Source organism: Protopterus annectens, chromosome 12.part0 (assembly GCF_019279795.1).
Source record: "Protopterus annectens isolate FY-2018-M chromosome 12.part0, PAN1.0, whole genome shotgun sequence".
Lineage (NCBI taxonomy): Eukaryota > Metazoa > Chordata > Ceratodontiformes > Protopteridae > Protopterus > Protopterus annectens.
This window is the reverse complement of record NC_056746.1, coordinates 290976428-291000263: the sequence shown is the minus strand read 5'-3', so window position 1 is coordinate 291000263 and position 23836 is coordinate 290976428. Positions and strand designations below refer to the sequence as shown.

The following is a 23836-nucleotide window of genomic DNA, read 5'->3' as shown; positions in this document are numbered from 1 at the left end:
TTTAAATATTCTTTTCCCAAAGCAATAATGAATTTATGCAATACAAAAGAAATATGCTTGTTTGTAATACAAGATTTTGCCTTGTAAAGCAAGGGTTAACTTGACAAGATTTTAAAATAAATGCTTGTGTGTAACTGCAAGGCTGACACCTTGCTAAAGGAAGCATAAAAACAGTTAAAAATAGATAAGTAATAATGACTATGTATCTATGATGGGGTACTATAATTTCCGCATTAATTGCTCTTGTCGTCATTATAAGATTTGTGTTAATAAAAGTATTAATCAAGTAACAGCCTTTGGTAATGTAACATTGTATAAAGAGATAGCAATGAATGCAAGGGATTCTTATGTTGCAACAGACCAAGGGATTCAAAGTACTGAAGATCATATTCTGTTGTAAATTGTCTTACAATTTTCATGGGCCATAAATAAAAAAAGTGGGAATTGATAGATATTGTGTAAATTAAAATGCTTTCCCCCAAAAAAGTGAAGGAAATGTGCAAGGCCAAACAGCATTTTTCAAAATAATATGGCTTGCTTTGCAAGAACAGTTATTTCTTGTACATGTTCAGCTTAGATATTAATAACATATAGCTGTGGGCTTTACTATAAAGGCATCCTGTTATAGAAAAAAAGGAAGTTGACTTTCTTGGCTTTCAGATGCAAAAATAAATAAATAAACTGCAGACAGGTCAAGTGGTGCAAGGATGACGTGGAGAGACTTGTGAAGTCTTCAGATACAGTGAGGACCAAAAAAGGGCATGAAATAACCATGGACTTTTTCATGACACAGACAAAAAACAGAAGAACAAGTCACAAGGACATTAAAAATAACATTGGTTGAAAAGAGTATATAAACTGGACAGTATGTTTCACTAGGTAGTGACGTCTTTGACTAAGTGTACATTAGTCTATTCATCTGTCTAGCTGTGTTATAATAGAATTGAAATAGCTCTGAAAGAATTAACTGTTTGGCAAGAATTTGTTCTGAGACAAATAAAGTGTAACAGATACAGTAGTACAAAGTTTGTCTGGTCACTTTTGGACATTTTCTTCAGTGGTGTCATTTCTTCAATAACTGCAGAGCACAAAAAACATTAGCACAATGACTTGGGCAGAATTATGGTTGTTATCAAACTTAGGGAATCTATAACAAGAAAAAATAACCAGAGATCCTACAGAGGTATTACAGATATTTCCAAACTTTTGTAAACATTTCTATAAAACAGAGGAATATGGAAACCAAGAAAGTGATCACTGAAATTATTTATGGAAGATTTAATTATTCCAAGGTTAAAGGAAGATGAAGCTCAACAGCTAATAGTTAATATTGGAAGATACAAGATAAAATAGAATGTATAATCAATCTACAGGGAAGTCTCCAGGAATAGATGGTATTCCTGTAGAAGTTTGGATGTTAGAAGGGAATTACCTGATAAAGATATGGAAGATTTTGTTTAATACTATTTTAAAAGTAGAGGAAGCACCAGCATCTTGGAAGAAAACTGTGGTGGCTGTATTAGCCAAAGAGGGTAAAAACTTGTCAGACCCAGCCTCAGTTTTAAACTGTGAATATGAAGTGTTTGTCTCTAGCTAAGAGAATGGCAGAAATGTTGCCAAAATTGATATATATGGATCAGTGTAGTTATATGGAGGGGAGTCGAGCATTTGGCAATATTAATTGAACAGAGACGATCCACTGGGAAGCAGAATGTAAGAAACTACTACTGTTAAGTTGAGCTCTGATGCAAAGACAGCATTCAACAGAGAAAGCTGGGATTTTGAGTAGGCAGTGGAAGCATTTGCATTCCCCTGATACAATAAAAAGGTTAATAATGGGGATATATAAATGATCAGAATCAAGGATTAAAGTGCAAGGATTCCTCTCGGATAAGTTATGTTTGAAAAGAGGAATCAGGCAGTATTTTCTTTCCCCTTTTTATTTGTTTTTTGTTTATAGCCATTAGAAAATAAAATAAGGGGCTCAGAAATTCAAGAATATAATCAGTATGGTAATCAAGAAAAGTTGGCTTTATTTGCAGATGATACTATTTTGTATTTGATAAATACAGAAAAGGACATCTCAGTCTTTAAACCTTTTGAGAGTTTGAAGTCATTTTGGGATATAAAATTAATCAAGATAAAACAAGGGCTGTAGGTGTAAATTATGTACCCACTCACAAACTGGTTCAGCAATACCCATGTTTATGGAAACAAGATAAGATGAAGTTTTTAAGACTATGGATTAAAAAGGCTTCTGTTGTGGTAGCTAAAGATATGTGGGAAGAGACTAAACAAAAGATGATATAAAAACTGAGAAACTGGAAGCTCTTGTGTATGGATATGGATGGTAAAATATAAGCAGTGAAAATGTTTTAGTCCCTTTAGTTTTATATACAGGTCAGGCATATTTTATCAACCAGAGGAGAAGTTGTAAACAATGATTAATAAAGAGTTTAAGGAATTTTTCTGGGAGGGAAAGAGGGCAAGAATCGAGTAGGATAAGGAATAAGTTGATCCTTCCAATAGTACATGATGGTTTAGGATTGCCTGATTTGAAGAGCTATTTCAGAGGGGTCTATATTACCAAAGCAAAAAACCCTATTCCCAAATACCTAAATGTTGACACCTATACCGCGAACTGCGAAAATCCCAAATGCACTAAACCGCGAAAAAAGAAAATATCAAACTGTCATAGTCGGCCAACCCCACCACCCGCTACATACTACCTACCCAAAGAAAATAAATAAACCACACACATACACTAACCAAACCCTACTTCTAACCTAAGGTAAAGCGCACCAAAACCCTACCTCTAACCCTACACTAAACCCCACATACACAACTAACTGTGCACTATCCTTAACCCCTCCCTAACCCTAAGGTCCGTAACTACCACACACGTTCCCTACACACATACACCCAAACAAAATAAATAATCCACATACACAACTAACTGTGCACTATCCTTAACCCCTCCCTAACCCTAAGGTCCGTAACTACTGTACACTTCCCCTACAGACATACACCCAAACAAAATAAACAATACGCATACATACACTTAAAATAACCCTACTTCTAACACTACACTAAACCTTACATATATTACCTATCTATACACTTACCTCAACCTAAATCCTAACACAAAAGTCCTATCTATCGCACACTTACCTTACGGAGCTATACCGCAGATGGGCCAACCAAAACAATTCAAGATTTCGGAATTCGTGGTTTTGTACATTTGGGATTTCCATACTTTGCGCAATACGTGTCGACGTCTTCGTATTCGCTCATACGTTTTTTCGCGTTCATAATATAGATCCATTTCAGAGATATATATTTAAGGTTTATATACATAACATAAGTGGAGAGTTGTAATTCGATGTAGAAAGGGATAACAATGAAGCGGGGGGGGGTTCAAGAAATTAGGAGAGACTGGGATTTTGGATGCAGATCCTCAAGGAGAATAATAACAACCATGCAGATTATATGTTTAAAGTTAAAAAAGTACTGTAAGAACTAAGCCATCACAAGAATGGAGAGAGAGGATTTTGCCAATGAGGATGACTGCAAGTGGGGATATAGAGCATAAGCATCAGGGGGCTGGAATCTCCTGGAGAAACTGACAAAGGAACCAAGGTATTAGGAACAAATATCCTATCAAACCTAATATGTAATAGATAATATGCATGAGTTTAGAAAGATTACTGTTAAGCAAGTGTTTTTCTGATAATAACTCTAGAGCACAAAAATGTTTAGCACAATGACTCGGGCAACAGGAAGTAGAAAGGGCTGTCACCAAGCTTAGGAAGCTTGTAACAAGGAAGATAAAGGATCCTGTAGAAGTATTAGAAATGTTTTGGAAATTGTATGAAAGTGTATATAACGCAGAGGAATATGGAAATCAAGAAAGGGTAAAATTGGAAATGTTTATTCCAGAATTAAATCTGCCAATGTTAGAGGCTGAGGAGGCTCAATTACTAAGTTAGGATGGGTGGAGATGAAATAAAAATGGTGTTGCATAACCAGTCTACAGGAGAGTCCGCAGAAGTAGGTGGTATTCCTGTGTAAGTTTGGTAGCTATCCGAAAGGTTTTCCTTAACAGTATTTGAAGAGAAGGAGAAGTAACAACATCCTGAAAGAAAGTGGTAGTAGCTATAATACCTAAAGAGGGTAAAGATCCATCAGATCCAGCTTCATACAGGCTCATTTCAGTACTAAACCATGATTATAAAGAAAGTATGTCTATAATGGCTAAAAGAATAGCAAAAGTGATGCCAAAACCGATAGATATGGATCAGTGTGGTTTTGTGAAGGGGAGGCAAACATTTGACAACATTAACAGAACACTGATGATCTAGAGGGGTGCAGAATACAAGAAAATACCATTGTTGGTGGTGGGTCTTGATACAGAGAAAGCGTTTGACAGAATAAGCTGGGGCTTTATGAGCAGGGCAATGGAAGTAGTTTTCCTTGATAAAATTATAAGGTTGATTAGGAGGATGTATGAGGGTTCAGAGGCGAAAATTAAAGCGGGTGGGGTCCTCTGTGATAATCTCTGCTTTAGTAGAGGATTTAGGCAGGGGTGTCCTCTCTCCCCTTTGTTATTTGTATTACATTTAGAACCACTGGCAAGTAAAATAAGCAACTCAGAAATTCAAGGATATAATTGGTATGGTAGTCAAGAAAAGCTGTCTCTATTTAAAGATAACATTATTTTATACCTGACAAAACCAGAAAGGGACATTACAATGTTGTGGAACATATTGAGACAGTTTCAAATATTTTTTGGATACAAACTTAATGAACCTAAAACAAAACAAAAGCAGCAATAGTAAATTATGTAACTCCATACAAATTGGTTCAGCAATATCCATACTTAATGGGGGCATGATAAAATGAAGTATTTAGGAGTATGGATTAAAAATGATTCCTGTGTGGCAGCTAAGGATATGTGGGAATAGACTAAACAAACAATAATACAAAAACTGAGAAAGTAGGGATACTAGCAATTAAAATGTTTTTAGTCTCTTTAGTCTTATACACAGATCAGGCATATTTTTATCAACCAGAGAAGAAGTTGTGGATAGCAATTAATAAAGAGCTGAAGGATTTTATCTGGGATGGGAAGACTGCAAGAGTCAAGTGGGATAAGCTTATTCTTCCAATAGAACAGGGGGTTGGGATTTTAAGGGGTATTTCAGAACTACACAATTAAGGCTCCTATACGTAGCACAAGCAAAAACTTATAATTCAAAGTGGAAAGAGATGATGATGAAACTGGGGGATACTCAAAAAACAAGGAGAGAGTGGGATTTTAGATTCAGACCTTTAATTATTATTATTATATTCATAAAGTAGCAGAAAGCATTCTAAGAACTAAGCCAACATGGTAATGGAGAAAGGAGATTCTGTAGATAGGATGACTGCAATTAGGAATACAGACAATAGGGAAGAGGGAGCCGGAATTTATTGGAGAAAACTGCCAGAGGACCAAGGTATTGGAAGCAAATAACTAGGAAGGGAAAGGTAATAGAATGGGAACACTGAGAACACGCCAAGAACTTATTTGAACTGCAGGTTAGAGATTACCTTTCAAGGATTCCTATCCAAGTATAGGCAAAGAGAAAGAAATAGGGGATCCTAAACAAAACACCAACATTGGCAAAGTTTTTAGTAGACTCTAGAACAGAAGTTGCCGTTAAGAAAGGAATTATTAGTAGAGCATATAAAATATTGCATGATAATTGGAGTAATCAATTGGAGAAGGTTGGAAAGGATGGGGAAGAGAAACTGGATAACCTAAATTCACAAAGAAAAGATGGGGAATATATGTATGTCTCCCAAATATGCAACAAAGTCTAGAAGATTTAGAATAATTTCATGGAGGTGTTAGGTATTCTTGTGCCCCGAGTAGACTCAAAAGAAGTTTTCCTCAGGTAGACAGCAGATGTTGGAGGTGTGATGGGGAAGAAAACAATAACTGGGAATATCTTTTCTGGGAGTGTAATGAGTTGGCAGACTTTAGATTCCCTGCAGAGTGCTCTATCAGAGATGCTGGGTAAGCAAATTTGTGTAACTAAGGAAATAATTTTTTTGAGCTGTGATACAGAATTGGACCTACCTAGACATAGTAAGGCCTTACAGAGTCTAATCATGATGGCTGCCAAAAAAGCATTTACTCGAAAATGGGAATAAAAGTCTAAACCAACTTTACAAGAAGTAGTGATGATAGTAACAAGAGGTAAAACAACTGGAATTGGGATCTTTACAAAAGGATAGGAGCAAATTACGTAAGAAAAAAATGGCAAGTGTGGAATCAGTATATGCAGAGGAGGAACGAGGTTTAGAAGAAGGCATGAACTGAATGAGCTATGTAATGGTTGACTAATAATGACTGGATATATTATAAGTAATGTATAATGTTTGCAGCTACAGTTGTGATAGGCATGGCTTGTAATGTGTATTGTATTCAGTATAGTTTATTTTTATTTATATAAATATAAGATTGCAGATTTCATACATGATAATTTAATAAAGATGTTTCTTGTAAAAAAAATAAGATTTAATAAAGGTGTTTAAAGTTAAAAACAAAACTTCTTTGTTTGAATGTTTGGAAATGCTATACAGTTGGTCGATGAGATTATGTTGAAACTTCAGCACATCAGAGTGACTGGTTTACAAGTTTACAGGCTTTGAACAGATACAAATTAAATATTGAACCTTTGATACTAACAATGGAGAATGCTTGAATATGTTATGGATTGAATGAAGATAGCAGTTACATTTTCATGCTTAGGAGTTTGTGAATTTTGCAAGTTATTATCTCTTTAATTTAATTTAGGTGGACTCTGGTAGCCAGTAATTTGCCAACAACAGCCTTGAGTATGATGCTTAGCTAAAATTAGACTACAAATGTGTACATATCATATTCAAAAGTGAGTACAAAATACAGTTTGTCAGGTGTCGCGTAGAACTAGTCACATTTTAAAATAAAATGCCTACACCCAAATCCTCTCATCTGTTTATGTATCCAGATTAAAAATAAAAACTGTGACACTCTTTCCACTAATAAAAATCAAAGATATGTAAAAATAAATAAATAAATAAAAAGTGCGACCCTAGTAAATTGCTGGGGCGTAAGAACATCCACACCCAGGATAAATGAATGTAAGCACCTTTTATCTCCATTAGGTGCATTACAATATACTATTTGCACACTTGTATTTACAGTATTACAGTGACTAAGGAGCCTTGCAGTGCCATTACTGTGAGGTTAAAGGATAACACTGCATAAATATTCCTGATGCAGCTGACAAAACCGAAGAGGAAATTATGCATAACTATTCTTAATACAGCTAGTAAAACTGTCAGTCAAGTTAAAAGGCCCTGATCCAAATTCTAGAGAGGTGAGTAATCTCGGTCATTGAGTGTGCCATTTTATACCAACAGTAGTTAACTTATACTGTACATTTTTTTTCCTCAGTAGTGAAAGTCAGAGATGTAGCTATGGTTGAGCAAAGGAGGCAGCCACCCTGGGCTCAAAGTGTTTTGGGATACGATCTAAATATCCCAGTCGGTCTTCAGTGCATTATTTGCACTGAATGGCAGTGTTGCAGTTGTGGTCAGAAATGAAGACATGTAGAGTTCCAAGTCTTAAGGACAGATCTGGCATTCATTTCTTGCATTTGCAATCAAAAGTGAAGTATGTGGCAAAATTTTTTTTTTTTGTCCGATCGGGGAGTGGCACCAGGTGCAAGAATAGCTTGCTAGGCATCTGGTGGAAGTGTTGTATGGCTTATAAAACATTAATCCATGCCTTTCAAGTGAGAAATTTCTTGTACCTTTTAGATTTGCCTTTAATGTAATGCTGTATCATTTGTAATTCTGCTGTATGTGCTGACCTGTACGAAAGAAACCAATTTTTTTAATTTGGTAAGGCTTAGTAGATATGAGGCACAGGTGGTGGTTCTGAACATGTTTTATTTGCTTTTGCAAGAGGTCACTTGGAAACTCTGTCATAATTTTGGTAAATATATGACTTACCAGATGCACTAATCTTATTACTGCTCATAATCTTTATTTTATTTATTTATTTATTTATTTAATTTTATTTTAATATAAACATTATGCAATTTTTAAACTTATTTGATGCATTTCTAAGATGGTCTATGTATGTAATTCAAGGTGAGAGTTTAGAAGATTTAAAAAAGTAATGTTAGCCTTTTCATATTCCTTTTGCACATTTTCTTTTAGGCTTTGTTACCAGTTATGGAGGAAAGAGGGCTGTCTCCAACCATCCAGACTTTTGGCAACTTGGCATTTGGCTGTAGGAAACAAAAAGAAGGACTTGAGCTTCTTGCTGATATAAAGGTAGATGTGCAGTACTTGATCATACTAAGAGTCTTGGAAGATTTTTTTTTTGTAGTTGAGTAACTTTTACTGAATGTTCTGCAGCAAGCAATTAATAAAGGTTAACATTGTATCAAATTGATATACATTACACTTATCACAAAATAACCATATCTGCATGTGTTGTGGTAATGTTCATTTTGTCTTCACTTATTCCATGGTCTCTTAAGAGGAGTTGTCACTGTGTTTGTCATTTTAGAGTTCAGTAATGTCAGGTTCTGTGTACTGTGGACTTTGACTAGCTTTAAAGTGGCTGTCAATAAATAAGGAGTCAAGTGGGTGCAGGTTAGTACACTGAACCTGTTTAGATCAGATGGCATGCTCAGACTAAGGAGATTGACTACTGCATTCAGTTAAAATGAACAATGCATTTAGTAAAAATCAGTTTCTGGAGAGCACAACGCTCTTTCACACTCTGAACTTTGCATTTATTTAAAAAAAATGAACAAAGGATAGTCTGAAAAGTGCATTTCAATAAAAAAATGGGGAGGGGGGCAGCAATACCCTTCTATAACCCCTAAATAGAATATTGCCAAAACTGTTGCACCTGGAGAGAAAAATATTGTACATTGCAGCAGTCCAGGTTCTTGGAAAGAAAAAATAAATAAATTGACCCTTTCGTCAGAATGTACGACACTGAGTTAAATGTTTATCAGGGTAGGAGTCTTTGTAGGATCTATGGCACAAACCTGGATCTCTATATCCAAAAATTAATTCACAGAGCAGCTTTATGTGATGTATTTTGAAAACTGAAATAAGAAATCAACATTAAAACATAAATTGATCTATTGCACAAAAAATAATCCACAGATTTATTAACCACAAAACACAAACAGTAAAAACAATAAGCACTTTTGTCCTTTAGGAACTTCGACTGCTTTTTTTTTTTTTTTACACTAGACTTGAGTTATGTTGTTTTAATACCCAAAAATCAAAAGATCAGAATGATAATATTGAAAACTGGAATGAAAGAACATTATAAATTCCAAAAATGTTGTACTTTCTATTAATTGTATAATTCACATAATTTTTAACTTTGTGTTGATTGAGGTAGAGTAGCAAATCTTAAATATTTTCCTAACATGCTGAAATTGTTGATGTACTTCCATTTCACTGTTGCAGTATTTGTAACATTGGGGATCCCTTTCCAAGGGCAGCCCAACACCAGCCATTATACCAAAGCCTTTAGGTTGCTTTAAGGTACACTGTACATCATACATATGCTCCTTGAGTAGAGTATGGGATAAAGATAACGTCCGGACTTACCATCCTCGGAACTTTTTTGCTGCCAGTCTGAACACCATCACTTGATTGTTGGCCTGGATGCCTATTCCATTGCTGGTTCACCAAGCCATTGTTGGTAAGTGCCCCATTAAGGTTCTTTTTTTTGCTTATCTTTTTTTATTGTTTGTGGAGCTTCATGTCATCCAAGAAGGGAAAATGCAAGTGTGGGAGACAGATTCCCCATAAAGACCATCACAACCAGTAGTTTTTTTTCTTTGTTCTTAGGTGCATCTCATGACAGTGCATCCTGTTCCATTTGCCAGGCTTTTGTACCTAAAACCCATCATAGTAGACTATCTTCTTTGGTGCTTTAGCTTGCAAATCAGTGTCTTAAGCTTCTTGAAAAAGGCACGATGGAGGGTACTTCCCTCTCAGAGGGACAGCCGTCAGTGAAGAAGAAGGCCAAGAAGCCTAGGCCAGAATCTTCTGCTGTTCAGCCTCATGGACATCTCTCCCAAGGCGATTGAATGCCTTGAGGTTTGCCTGGCGTTGTTGTTGGATTCCTCTGCCATGACCGAGTTGGAGGCCGGTGGGAATGAAACTTTAAGCATGTCCAAGGAGGCACTGCAAACATCCATTTTGGATGCTCAGGGTGAACCACGACTGATTATTTCCAAGGGGGCTAGGAGTGTTCCTCAAATATTAGTCCGAGAAGTCTTTACTACCATCATTGAATGCCTTCTGGGTCAGAGCCTTCCAGATTTTAAAAGGCATAGTCCTATTGAAGAAAAAGCAAAAGACTAAACATGTATCTCCCACTCCTAAAGATCCGCAGAGTGAGTGGCAGGCCTGCACTCAGGGTTTATTTAGTGCTTTGATGGCATTGAAACCTCCTCAGGAAGTTTCTGTTCCAGACCCCCTTTTGGTCCTCTAATCCCTTAAAAAAGACCCAGGGAACAGGATTCCTCTGAGGAGGAGCTGGATTCGGATGATGAATCCCTTGCTTACTCTTCTCAGACTCCTTCTTCTTTGGACTGTGGATCAGAGGAAGAGGAATCTACCAGTCCTGATGCTCCCTTTAAAGAGATTTCTTTTGGGGACACAATCTTCTGTGTGATAGAGTTCTTTAAATGGGATTATGCTCAGGTCTATGAGCTACATAACAGATACTATGAGTTGCTGCAGATGGAATCTCCTAAACCTTCTGCAGTTCCTCCTGTTTTGGCTACCTTATGGGTGCATTTTCCAATGTTTTTATGTCTCCAGACCCTCAGCCCCTGCTCCCAGGGAACCTGACAGATTCTATAGAATGCTTGAAGACTGCAGATTTTTGTACAAGTGTCCTTCTGCTGACCTCTTGGTGGTGGCTGTAGCTTCTGATAAGCCCACTCAGTTGCTTCCTTCTCCCAAGTTACTGCCCTATGATAAAGATAGGACCATGGAAAGGTTAGGTAAGAAGGTTTGCACCTCTACTATCTTGGGTTTTAGGGCTGTTAATTATCAGACCTATATGTCCAGGTACTTGTTGGGCTCTCTCTTTCCAGGCTTGTCAGGTTATTTGTGATCTTCCAGACTCTGAGGGTAAAACTTCTGGTCTTTGCATGTAAGCGACTTCCTCCCAGGTGGCTCGTCATTCCATCTAGGGTAGTTATGATGCAGTAGATGCTTCCTCTAGGGTTGGTACTTTTGAGTCAGTGATGAGGAGGTATTCTTGGCTTCAGTTTCAACCTTTGCCTGATGATACTAAGGCTAAGTTGATGGTTTCACCTCTGGATAATAAACATTTGTTTGGTGAAGCTGCTGCTGATACGTTTAAGTCCCTTCAGGATAAGAGCAAGGCATTACAGGAACTTAAACATGTGTTTATTTCTCCTGTGTCTAAATTTTAGAGAAACTACCCCAATAAGCCAGCCTTTGTTTGCAGGCAATCTCGCCCTCCTCCTGGGGCACAAATGGTGGCATGCTGGCAACTTCTGCTAAGGCTACTCAGACTTCAGTGCCTCAGAACTCTCATTTTCCAAGTAAACCAGGTGCTATCTGACTGTCCTATTCGTCCCAGCCACTTTCCTCTTTCTGTTCGCCCCTCTTTCTGTCTTCCTGTTTGACTACAGATTACTGATGATTCCTGGGTCCTGTCCATTATTCGCCAGGGGCATTTCATGATATGGAAATCCTTTTCCCCTTTTATGGGTATTCTCAGCTCCATCAGAAACTACTCTCCTTCTTTCCAGAGGTGCTTTGGGACCTTTTGACTCTGGGTTCTGTTCAAGAGATGCCTGTGTCCCAAATGGGGAGGGGGTTTACTCCAGTGTGTTTCTAGTACCCAGAAAAGAGTACTTGGAGATCATTTCTAGACTTCTTTTATCTAAACATTTTTCTGAATGTGCCCTTCTTTCGAATATTGTCCCTTCAGACTTTTGCTTCTTTAGGCTTATATAGTATCTCTGGATCTCAAGGATGCTTATCTCCATATTCCGATCCATCTCCCTTTTCAGGAAGTTATTACATTTCTCTTTTGCTTCCTGGCATTTTTAGTTCTCTGCTTTGCCTTTTGGCCTTCCCATTGCCCCAAGGGTATTCACCAAATGCCTCACTGCAGTGATTGCTTTTTGCAGGATTCAGGGCATCCAAGTATTTCCTTACCTGGACGACCTCCTGTTTTAGGCATCCTCTCTAGAGATCCTGTTGCAAAATCTTTATTTTGCCATTTCCCTCTTGCAAAGCCTGGGGTTCACAATAAACTTCAAAAAGTCTTTTCTGACTCCTTCTCAGGACCATGTTTTTTGGGCTGCAGGATTCAGGTGATGCCTATGCTGGCATCCCTGCCTCCTTCCAAGGCCTTGAGACTCAAATTTCCTTCTTTCAAACTCTTCTTCATCTGGCCTCTGTTACAGCCAGTGAATTTCTGAGAACTCTGAGATCCATATCATATACTATCTCTATGCTTCCTCTGGCCAAACTCCACACGAGAAAGTTTCAGTGGTTTCTTAAGTCAGTTTGGCTTTAACATACACATCCCCTAGAATTTGTAGTTCCTGTTCTACTTGTCTCAAGAAGGAACTTCACTGATGGATCCAGCAGTTGTCTCTAAATCCAGGGCTCCCTTTCCATCCCCCTCTTCCCTCTCAGGATCTATTCACAGATGCTTCAGACGTGGGATGGGGAGCAGTTTTTAGCTCCCCTAAAGGTGCAGGGGGTGTGGTCTCCTCTTCAGTAGAAAGAGCACATCAGTGTCAGAGATGAGAGCTCTTCTGCTAGTGCTTCAGGCTTTTCATCCTCTTGTCTCCCTAGGACCTCTCAAGGTATTTGCAGACAGTACCGCAGTGATGTGGTATGTAAACAGATGGGGGGCACAAGATATTATCTTCTTTGCTGGTTGGCACTCTTAGTGTGGGATCTTGCTGTCCAGTATCAAGTTACTCTTTAGCCAATTTACATTCCCTCAGGTCAAAACATTGTGGTAGGCACTCTGAGCAGGTCCTTAACTCAAACCCATGAATGGATGCTTCACAGAGATGTGTTACTGGATGTTATCCACTAGTGGGGTACTCCTCAAATAGATCTATTTGCCTCCCCTTCCCTCTGAACAGATAGCTTCCTCTGTTTTCTGCCAAAGTCCAAGGTCATCTAGTTTAGAAGGTGAGCATCATATCTTTTTCTTGGAAGGTGATGTTTCTTTTTGCTTTTCCTCCCTTCCCTCATTCCAAAGGTCCTGCTCAAAATTCAACAGGATGCTCCCAAAATCTTTTTGGTGACTCCCTTTTGGCCGAGACAGTATTGGTTCCCTCTTCTGCATTTAGCCAAGGGCAGTCATCACAAGTTGCCTCACAGGGTGGACCTACTCGTACAAAACAAGGGATCTCTCATCCATCCCCACTTGTCCACTCTTCAACTGACATTGTGGATGATAGGATTTTGACTGTACATATATACCTTTTTTTTCTGAGGAAGTGCTTAGGATCCTGCAGAAGGCCAGGAAATCCAATACTAGGTAGTCCTACTTATCCAGATGGAAGAGGTTTTCTGTTTGGTGTTTTTCTCATAAACTGGATCTACTTTCTCTGGGTATTCCATTTTTTCTCTCTTATCTGTGTGAATTGCTCAGTGCTTGGTTGGCGTATTCTTCTTCTTTTAAGGCCCGCTTATCATCTAGCTCTGCTTGTCTGCCTTTATCTTCTCCTTTAACATGCAGATTTGAGGCTAAACAAAAGTATCCTTCATTTTAGGCCTCCCTGAAAGCCTGTTCTTCCTCCCCGGGATCTTAATTTTGTTCTGGAAAAATTGACTCGGGCTCCTTTTAAGCCTGCAGCTTCAGCTTCCTTGCAACATTGCTGTTGGAAGACTGTTGTTTTGTTAGCCCTTACTTCTGCCAGACTGTTGTCTGAGCTTCAAGCCCTTATGGCTTGTCCTCCTTTCTTGGTGTTTCATAAGGACAGGTTCTCCTTGCGTACTAATCCTTCTTTTATGCCCAAGGTGGTGAATGAGTTGTCCCTTAATCGGTCTTTTCATTTGCCCACTTTTTTCCCCTTTCCACAATATGTCAGTGAGAATGTGCTGAACACATTGGAAATGCATAGACGACTTAGATTTTATTTGGATAAGACTATTAGGAAATCTGATCAGCTCTTTGTTTCCTTTCATCCTAGGTCCTTAGGATTATCTGTATCCAAGCAAAGTATTTCTTCTTGGAGCTCAAAAGCTATTTCTTTTTGTATTCCTTTCATGGTAAGAGCCTTCCTTATTCTGTTAATGCTCATTCTGCTAGGGTTGTGGCTTAGCCAGGTGCTTTTTTCAAGGGTTTGGATACGAAATCTATTCTTGAGGCAGCTTCCTGGAGTTCTGTGGATACATTTACCAAACACTACAAGTTGAATGGAATCTCCAGAGTTAGAGCTGCTTTGGCTAGCGTCATCCTTCATGGCTTCCTAGAGGGCTCTGCTGGTCCATCCTCCTCCCATGTTTCTTCATGAACTTTGTCACTCTCCCTGATGTTATGAATACTGCAGCAGTGAAATGGAAGGACATAATACAGTTGTGTAAAACTTTACTGTAACAGTAGAAGTAATTGCACAGCTTTCACTACTGTCTTAGTCTCCACACACTTTTCACTTTTTCTGTTTCCTTCATTCCCTCACAACAGTTTTGTCCATCTCTACCTGTTTCTTCAGACAAACCTCCTACTGCATATTTTTTTTACATATTTCTGCTATTACAAATGTGTTTTAAATTATGAAAATGTATTACAGTAACTCTTAATGCACTGACTATAAGCGAATATCCATATTGTTAGTAGCTATATTAATGACTGTCATCAAGATGTTTGCTTAACTGTACTAAGCAAAATAACATGCATCAGTTCATCTAAAGAAGTATTGTAAGAATTTAAAAGGACTGCAGAATACCGAAATAAACTAGAAATAAGTGGAAGAAACTGGAATGAGGCTGGAATGAATGTCTTTATCTTTCAATTACCCAGAACTCTGCTTTACAGTTGCCAGTTTCTCCTTATGTGCCAAATCATTTTTTACCTTTCAGAATAAAACTGTGCGTACACTGTAGTGTGTGATGTACAGTGGACGTAGATGTCAACAATATCCAAATCAAATGTGTGTCCATTAACAGTGGTGATAAAGTGCAATAGAGTAAATTATAATGTCTGTAGCTCCTGCACTCATTATACTGCCCATAAATTCTGTACTTAGAACATATTATGTACTCAGAATTATTCCTTTCCTGCCTTCTGCACTCAGTCTCGACTGTCTGTACCAGACGTCTGTGAACTGCAGTTCAATAACATTTTGCATATCGGTGAGAACTAGTTTCTTTGTCTGAAGTATCTCTCCTAATAATAACAAAACCGTATAAATTTCCTACAAGTGCTATATGCTTTATTAACTATGGTTCACAAGCTTGTTTGTACTTAATGTACTGCACATTCTGTTAGTACATTTTATTCTTAACAGTATTCTTGACTGAAGGTTTTTCATTTTTACTGAAACATTCCATATATGTAACTGCTCTAATGTGGCTGCATTTCTAGGCCTATGCAAATACTGTATTTATGTCTAACAAACTACTTTTAAGTGAAACCTAATCTTACAAGCATTGTACAATGAACTGTACCAATAGCAGAAGACTGTTACATTATATTAGATTTGTGTTTGATGGAACTTTTTTCATCGGGCCCCTGCCCAGTTGGACTATCCCGGTCAACAAAGACAAATATAAAAATAAATAAAAGATTTGCTTGCTACACAGCTTACATTACAGGGAAGTAACAATTGTTTTGTTTGTTGCAGAAGTCTGGTTTTAATGTCAGTGCCCATGTGTACAGCACTCTTATTGATGTTGCAGTTAAACAGTTGAATTACGACTATCTTACCGAAATACTGAGAGACATGAGGACAACTCAAGTCCCACCCAATGAAATCATCATCCGACAGCTGGAGTTTGCAGCTCAGTACCCTCCCAATTTTGACAGAGTAAGTAAGATTTTACAAGCATAGCACAGCAATGGTATAGTTTGTCATATAAGCAAAATAAACACAAGTTAAATAGCTGAAAATTTCAGAAGGGATATAGGTAATCTAAAAACACAGTGAGTGCTTTTCCAGTTGCATTGCTTTAGGCTTCATAATTTGTGGCCTTCATGTATGCAAGTATAAGGTTTTGCTTTTCTGTTTGTGAGTATTTTGCTTGATAGCTGTTAAGGGATGGCAGACGTTTAGTATTTTTGTTGAAGGCTGTAACAAGATTTTGCCCCCCCCCCAGTACATTCAAGTGGATTTTACTTTAGTTTCTTTGTGTATATTTATTTCTGTTTTTTGAAGGCTGCAAGTTTTCTGCCTAATTGTACTTGCAGTTGTGTTTCTAAATGGTATTAACTATAGCAGGGTCAGTATGGCATATAAGCATCTACAGAATTGGGAGTCCTTCGAAGAGTGAATGTTGAAACTCATGTCAATACTGTTAGTGTTTCTGCCCCTGTACCGCCATGACCTTGGAAATGCACTGAGTAATCTTGATACTTTGCTACTGTTAAGGTCAGCCGTAAGTATGTATAAAGTATATGTGCATGTGTGTGTGTGTGTGTGTGTGTGTGTGTGTGTGTGTGTGTGTATCTGTACATAACTATATCTAATAATACACACACGCACATGCAAACAAGTGTTTGATACAGAGTCACTTCAGTGTATCAGATGTAACATTTGCTAAAGCTTTTTTGTAGGTAGCACAGTTTGTTGAAGTCTCATGTTATCAGATATATTTTTGTAACATCTACAGATGCACTAAAATGGCAATGTAATGGGAATTAGGAAGGTTCACGTTAATCCTACTGTTACATGATGTTGGAGTTATTTAGGGATATCTGGGGAGCTTGGTCCCTTGCAGAAGTACTGGTTTTCATGCTTTCTCATTACTTTGGTTGTGCAGTATGTTGTTAACTTGTGTTAATATTGTTTATTTGTTGTATGTCAGATGTGAAGTTGTGGTGGGTCAAGTGGGGCTTACCCTCAGGCAAGAGCATTGATTTTGTGCTTTATTTTGTTACTTTTTTTCTACTATATTCCATGGATTAGGATGTTACTGTTTTTCTTAAATTAATAATATATTTTCATACCTGTGTGCATGTGTGTGTGTGTGTGTGTATATGTATATGCCTTTGTGTACATATACATGTGCACACACACCTCTCTCTCTCTCTCTCTATATATATATATATATATATATATATATATACACACACACACACACATATATATATATATATATATATATATTTATTTTTCTATATATGTATATATAAACGCATTTTTTTTTTTGTCGACATCTGTTTAGTCAGCCAAGCAGATGGTTTATGGGTGTATGAAAATTCACAATTCTTGGGTTTGGAAAATATTCCCTTTCCACGATTTTTGATAGTCTTGCAGTTAGTATTTATAATTATCAGGGGGTGTGGTGGGTACAGGGAGGCCCCCCCCTAAAAAATGTTTATATAATTAGCAGGGGGTGTGGTGGGTGCAGGGGGACTGTCCGCCCCCCAATTTTTTTTTGTTTTTTTTTTCTTTTAAATTTTGCACTTGCCAAGATTGTTTCTTGGCAAATGCATAGTTGTCAGTGTTGTCATTGTCAGCATATTGCGTGGTCAGCATTTTGAACATCTACTTTTTTGCATGTCGACCAAAGCAGGTGTAGATATATAGATTTTATATGTGCATGTGTATGTATGGAAAATGCATTTATATATTTATAGCAGCACATTACACAGTGGAGACAGTTTAAGTGTAGCTTATTTTATATACAGTGCAAAAGTTAAATTAAACTTCAGTTTCAAATTAAAATAATTTTAGCATATGTCTGTTTAGCATAAGTACTGGTAGGGTGTTCCAAGACACCCACACTGTGATCAGTAGGTTGAGTAGAGCTCTCCAAATACAGAAACAGAAGCTATGGGAGGAAAAACAGCAAACTATATCAATTTGGGTAAACTTCAGTTACCGGTTAGTCACTGCACTACTTTGGTGTCATCAAAGAAGAAATCTGGAAAAGGTAAGAAAAAATCAACTAGAAAAGGAGAGGGAAAGTATTTGGGGGAAGAGCCTTGCAGATGTCCAGCAACATTTCAGGATCCAGCTTTGGTACAGGGGATGGCTTCAAGTTGTTTAGCAAAAAAAAATCAAATATATTCAGGGTGTGTAAAATAAGTGGGACAGTGGAAGAATATTTAAAGTCAAAAGACAAGTGGCTGGGAAGAATAGAAAAACTTTAAGTAGCTATTCAGATGGGCTCATAAAACTGCAGAAATCAGAGGTTGAAATGAGAGAAAGACAAACTTCACGTTACTTAAGACCGAGGTGGAAAGTTTCAAAGCCCCCATGCTAAAGGATAATGCTGTCCAAGCTGCAAAATCCTTTACTAATGCATTCTACGGGCATCTACAAGAATGCATGGATCGTGCTAGCAAAACCAAGACTCACTCCTCCAAAAAAAGGAAACCAGTCTGGTGGACCACTGCCATAAACAAGCTATACAATAGAAGGAGGAAACTAGTACAGAAAAGAGTAAAATCCCAAGAAGGGAAGACATCCCTGATCAGTATCAGCAAGAAACTACGATCCCTCATAAAATTATCCAAGGTGAGCTTCGAAAGAAAAATTTACAAGGACTCCAAAGATAACCACAAGGCATTCTTTAGCTATGTCAAGAATCTAAGTGGCAATGCTCAGATCTGCTCGGAGTTAGTGCAGAATGGCACAAAATGCACTGAACCAACCAATATCGCCAACATCCTGGCAGACAGGTTCAGTGCAAACTTAACCCCCCTCTCACCCCCAAAAGGGCCCATAACCATACCAGAAGAATGTAGAGCCCCTGAAATCACAGACACTCAGGTTAAAACAGCCCTCTCCAAAGCCAAAAGCACAGCATCAATGGAACCGGGCGTTGTCCCAGGCTGCGTCCTACACGAGCTCAAAGACGAACTAACCCCTCACCTAAACACACTGTTCAAACTCAGCCTCCCCACAGGCTACGTACCCATAGAGTGGTGCACAGCAACAGTTATTCCGCTCCACAAAGGTGGAGCCACAACAGACCCCGGGAACAATCACCCTATAAGCCTGACTAGCTTGGTCTGCAAGGCTTTGGAGCGCATCATTATGGAACTCATTAACAGAGACATTGGGAACCTCCAAACACTGGACCCTACCCAGTTCGGCTTTGTTAAGGGCAGATTATGCCTCCTAAACCTGGTGGACTTCTTTGAGACGGTTACCAAGGCTATAGACTAGGGGAAAGGTGGTACACACAGCCTACCTAGACCTTGCAAAGGCCTTCAACACCAGTCCCCATTCTGGTATTATAGACAAGCTCACCAGCCTGAACATAAACCCCTCCGTCACAAGATGGGTTGCCAACTGGCTCACGGGACAGAACCCACACGGTGGGAGTTGTGGGAGGTAGTTCTGACTCTAAACCGGTTACAAGTGGCATTCCCCAGGGCTCAGTCCTAGGACCCCTCCTGTTTGGCAGATACTTCTCAGAGGTACAGGCAAGCACAGGAGGACTATGGCTGACTAAGTTCGCAGATGACTGCAGACTAGGGGTTATAATTTACCCTCTGTCTGACAGACATCCTCCAAAAGGGTCTCACTGAGACTGATACCTGGTGTCAAAATCATGGCCTCAAGCTAAATGTCAAAAAGTGCATAGTTATCCCCTTTGGAAAAAACAAAGTACCCACAAGCTACCAAATAGGTGGTAGTCCCCTAAATACGGAAGATGTAATAAGGGATCTGGGGACCCAAGTAGATAGTAATCTCTCCTTTGATAATCACATTGCCATAGTGGTTAGAAAATCCTTCTATGTGGCCCACCTGATCACAAAAGGATTCGCATCCAGATCAAAAGTGGTCATTGTGCCCCTCTACTCATCACTCATCAGACCCATCATAGAGTACAATGTCCCATTTGGGATGTACCTTACAAGACACCTGCAACAGCTGGAAAGACCACAGAAGTACCTCACCAAGAGGATCACTGGCCTCAAACACATACCCTATGCAGCTCAACTAAAGAAACTCCAGCTGTACTCAGTTGCATACCACCTACTCAGAGGTGATCTCTGCCTGACATACAAAGCCATGTCCAACCCAGAATTGATGGACATGCTCCACCTAAAGAGAACCTTATCCCCTCGAGCCACACACTCTAGGGATCTAAACCTCACCACAACAATAAATAGGACATGCTGGAGGGATAGATTCCTGTCCCAGAGACTTCCCATGCTTTGGAACAAGATTCCAATCTAAATTAGGCAGAGCTCCTCGCTAACACTCTTCAAGAGAATCCTTGACGAGTGGATGGGAAACAGAAAGTTTACCCTGGGGATCACTTCAGTGGCTGTGCTGAACAGAGGCACAGGGAACTAATCTAAGGGGGCGGTGAAAGCCAACACATTCTGGCTAAGCTTATAAATGCCTTCGGGCAGATAGCCTGGTACCTACCTATGAATATGAGGCTTCTCAAGAACTGTTTCAAAAATAGTATGGTTACAAAACAGAGCATGCAGGGAAAATGTAATATTTCTTGTTACACCATAGGAATTAGAAAGGAATATTCTGCATTCATTTTATGAAAGTACAGATAAGCAACTTGACTAGTATTCGACAGCAGAATTTAATTGAAAGGTTACATTGTGTGTATGCTCCAAATTTGGCCATGAGAAAGCAGCCCAAACCTATATTAGTAAAGATTCAGTCGTACCAGCAGAAAGAGCTGCATCTGACAGAATTATGGCCGAAGGGAAAATATTGGGGACACCAGAATCATAATCATCAACAACACCCTTTTTCCCATTTTTTTTTTTTTTTTTTTTTAACATGGGGTCGGGGTACTGTATCAACTGGCACCATCTCTCTACTTTCTTTGACAGTCATGCCTGACTGTCACAGGTCTTCTGTCAAACAATCCATCCACATCTTTGAGGTCACCTTCATTTCCTCATACCTTCTTCCTGTCTAACCAAATGATGTTCATCGTGCATACAGCTGCAGTAATCACAGATGGGTTTTCAGCCTTCTGGCGGTCCCTCGGTCGGCCGAATTCCAAAGTCTTGGTCCGGCGTCGGTTGTCGTCGCTTACTCTTCTGACGTCAGGAAGGCCAGAGTATATAAGACACAGCCGACGCCATGTTCTCCAGTCTTTTTTGCTGCGCGGTGCCCGAAGCAGAAGCAGTTCGCAAGTGCCGGTCGGCCAGCTCCTGAATTACGAAAATTTTGGAAACTGAAGTCTTCATTAAAGCCAAGTACCCCGTTGGGGAAACTTTTCTTGCCTCAGAGTGATGTCAGAAAAAGTTAATAATTGTATTTCTTGTGGGAAGCAAATACCGCATAAGGATTTCCATTCCCTTTGCATACCTTGTTTGGGCCCAGACCACGACGTCTCGGGCTGCCGCTTTTGCGCTACCTTCAATAAACGCACTATCAAGCGTCGGGCGGAGTTCGCCCAACACTATTTTGGTAAAGCTTTTGACTATAAAATGACGTCGGACACTCCGACTACCGTTTTATCCAAAAAACGCAAGGAAAAGGACCGACACGCGAGGCCCGCGGTCTCCGCCGACACCACGCCAAAACAGGCTACACGTGGTCCGGTTCTCAGCGAGACGCCTTTGCAGTCCCTGACTACCGATGACACTCCTTTGGCGGTGTCCTCTGTACCCGAGACCGCTGGGTCCTCGGCCCTTTCCCAGACTACAACCGAAGCCGCGGCTTATGTCGAGCCTACTAATGTGGACAGGTCCACCTCCACCCATGGTGTATTTAGGCCTTCATCTTCTTTTTCAATTAAGGCCTTTACTAAATCCAAAGCAGCCAGGCATCCCACTAGGCCTGCTGCACAAGGCCCATCTCCTGGACACATGCCTAAGAAACAGATGCTTAAAATGGCTGAGGATCTAATAACTCTTATCAGAGGTTCTCAGCCCCCTCCTGACAAGAGACCCAGAGTGGAGGAAGAATCTCCCTCTTCTGATCAGGGATCCATTTTATCAGAACATTCTGATGCAGAGGAACACTCTTACTCCCCTTTTGAGGATTCGGATGCAGAACACTCCATTCCTTCTGTATCCCCCCTCCTGAGGATTTTTCATTTGGGGAAACCTTGCACACCTTGAGGGAACACTTCCATTGGGAAGGCCAAGACTTTTCAGATTCCAAGAAAAGACTTAGGGAATTTATTTGGTTACCTCAGCACAGACCTCTAGCTATACCCCCTGTTTTGGATGTACTGGATGATGTCTATTCGGAGGCTTGTCTTAACCCTGATTCTCTGCCTCCCGCACCAGTAAAGCCTGATAGGTATTATAGAGTACCCAGTTCTCACCAATTTCTCTACAAAGGCCATAATCCTGACCCTGAAACCATTTCACAAGGCCCCAAGGGATTAAAGGCCTCCACTGCCAAGAATCCACTTCCTGCAGAGAGGGAATCTAGATCTCTAGAAAGGTGGGGGTAAGAAGGTATATACCTCGGCCACCCTAGCCATGAGGGCCTTAAACTGTCAGTTTCATATGATTAAATATCAACAGTACCTGTTATCACAATTAAGGAACAAAATGACTCTACCTGAACAACCAGATTTTAAAGAGTTACAGGATATGATGCATAGTGCGGAGCAAGTGGGTAAACACACCTTACAATGTGGTTATGATGCCCTAGAGGCCTCCAGTAGAGCGGCTGCTACAGGATCAGTCATTCGCAGACATGCCTGGCTTAGGGAACAAAATTTGCATGATCATGTGAAAGCTAAACTTCTTGATGCTCCTTTACAAAAGGATGTACTTTTTGGTACTAATGCTGAGGAGATACTACGGAAAATGGAAGAAAAAGCCAAATCTATGCAAACTGTCAAAGCTTTCTTACAGGTCCAGCCACCACATTTTAGCAGGAATTGGCCTTCAAAAAACTGGTCCTTTCCAGCCACTGACAAGCCCCAAAGAGGTAGATACCGACGCACAAGGGGCAGAGGGCAACCACAAGGATCATATAGAGGCAGACAATGGCAATCTCCAGCACCAAGAGGTGGTGAAGACAGTGCACAACAATACAGGAAGCAAACCCAATGACTCCCTCATTTCCTTGCCAAGCAAGTCACAGCTGGCAGCACCTTTGGGAGGGAAACTAGCATTATTTGCAAGCAATTGGCATATTGTCACAACAGACAAATAGATACTAGACATCATAAACAGAGGCTACAAATTTCAATTTCACACTCTTCCAAAAATGAGAGGCATGCCAAACCTGCCACAAAATCAAAGGGCAGAGGCACAACTGCAAATTTCAAAGCTCCTAAACATGAGAGCTATACAAAAGGTACCTACGCACCAACAAGGTCAAGGTTTTTATTCAAGACTTTTTCTGGTACCAAGAAAAGGAACCGACTGGAGACCCATTCTGGACTTATCCATCCTAAACACATTTCTACTTGTTCCAAAATTCAAGATGCTCACATTACAGCAACTTCTTCCCATGCTGGGCAAGGAGTTTTGGCTGGTAACATTGGACCTCAAGGAGGCATACCTGCATGTCCCAATCAGACAAAGCTGCAGAAGATACCTCAGATTTCTTGCAGGTTCAATCCACTATCAATTCTCTGCATTGCCCTTTGGCTTATCTACTGCCCAGAGTATTCACAAAGT

General features: G+C 39.6%; 1 protein-coding gene across 4 annotated transcripts in view; it reads left to right on the top strand.

Annotated features, from left to right (window-relative positions):
• The window catches only part of PTCD1 (pentatricopeptide repeat domain 1), a 465981-nt gene that overhangs the window by 397744 nt on the left and 44401 nt on the right, over positions 1-23836 (top strand). For all 4 annotated transcript variants that reach the window (XM_044089358.1, XM_044089361.1, XM_044089359.1 and 1 more), the window contains exons 6-7: positions 8257-8373; positions 15936-16118. In XM_044089358.1, coding sequence (XP_043945293.1) covers positions 8257-8373; positions 15936-16118 — 300 coding nt within the window. The remainder of the gene's footprint in view (positions 1-8256; positions 8374-15935; positions 16119-23836) is intronic.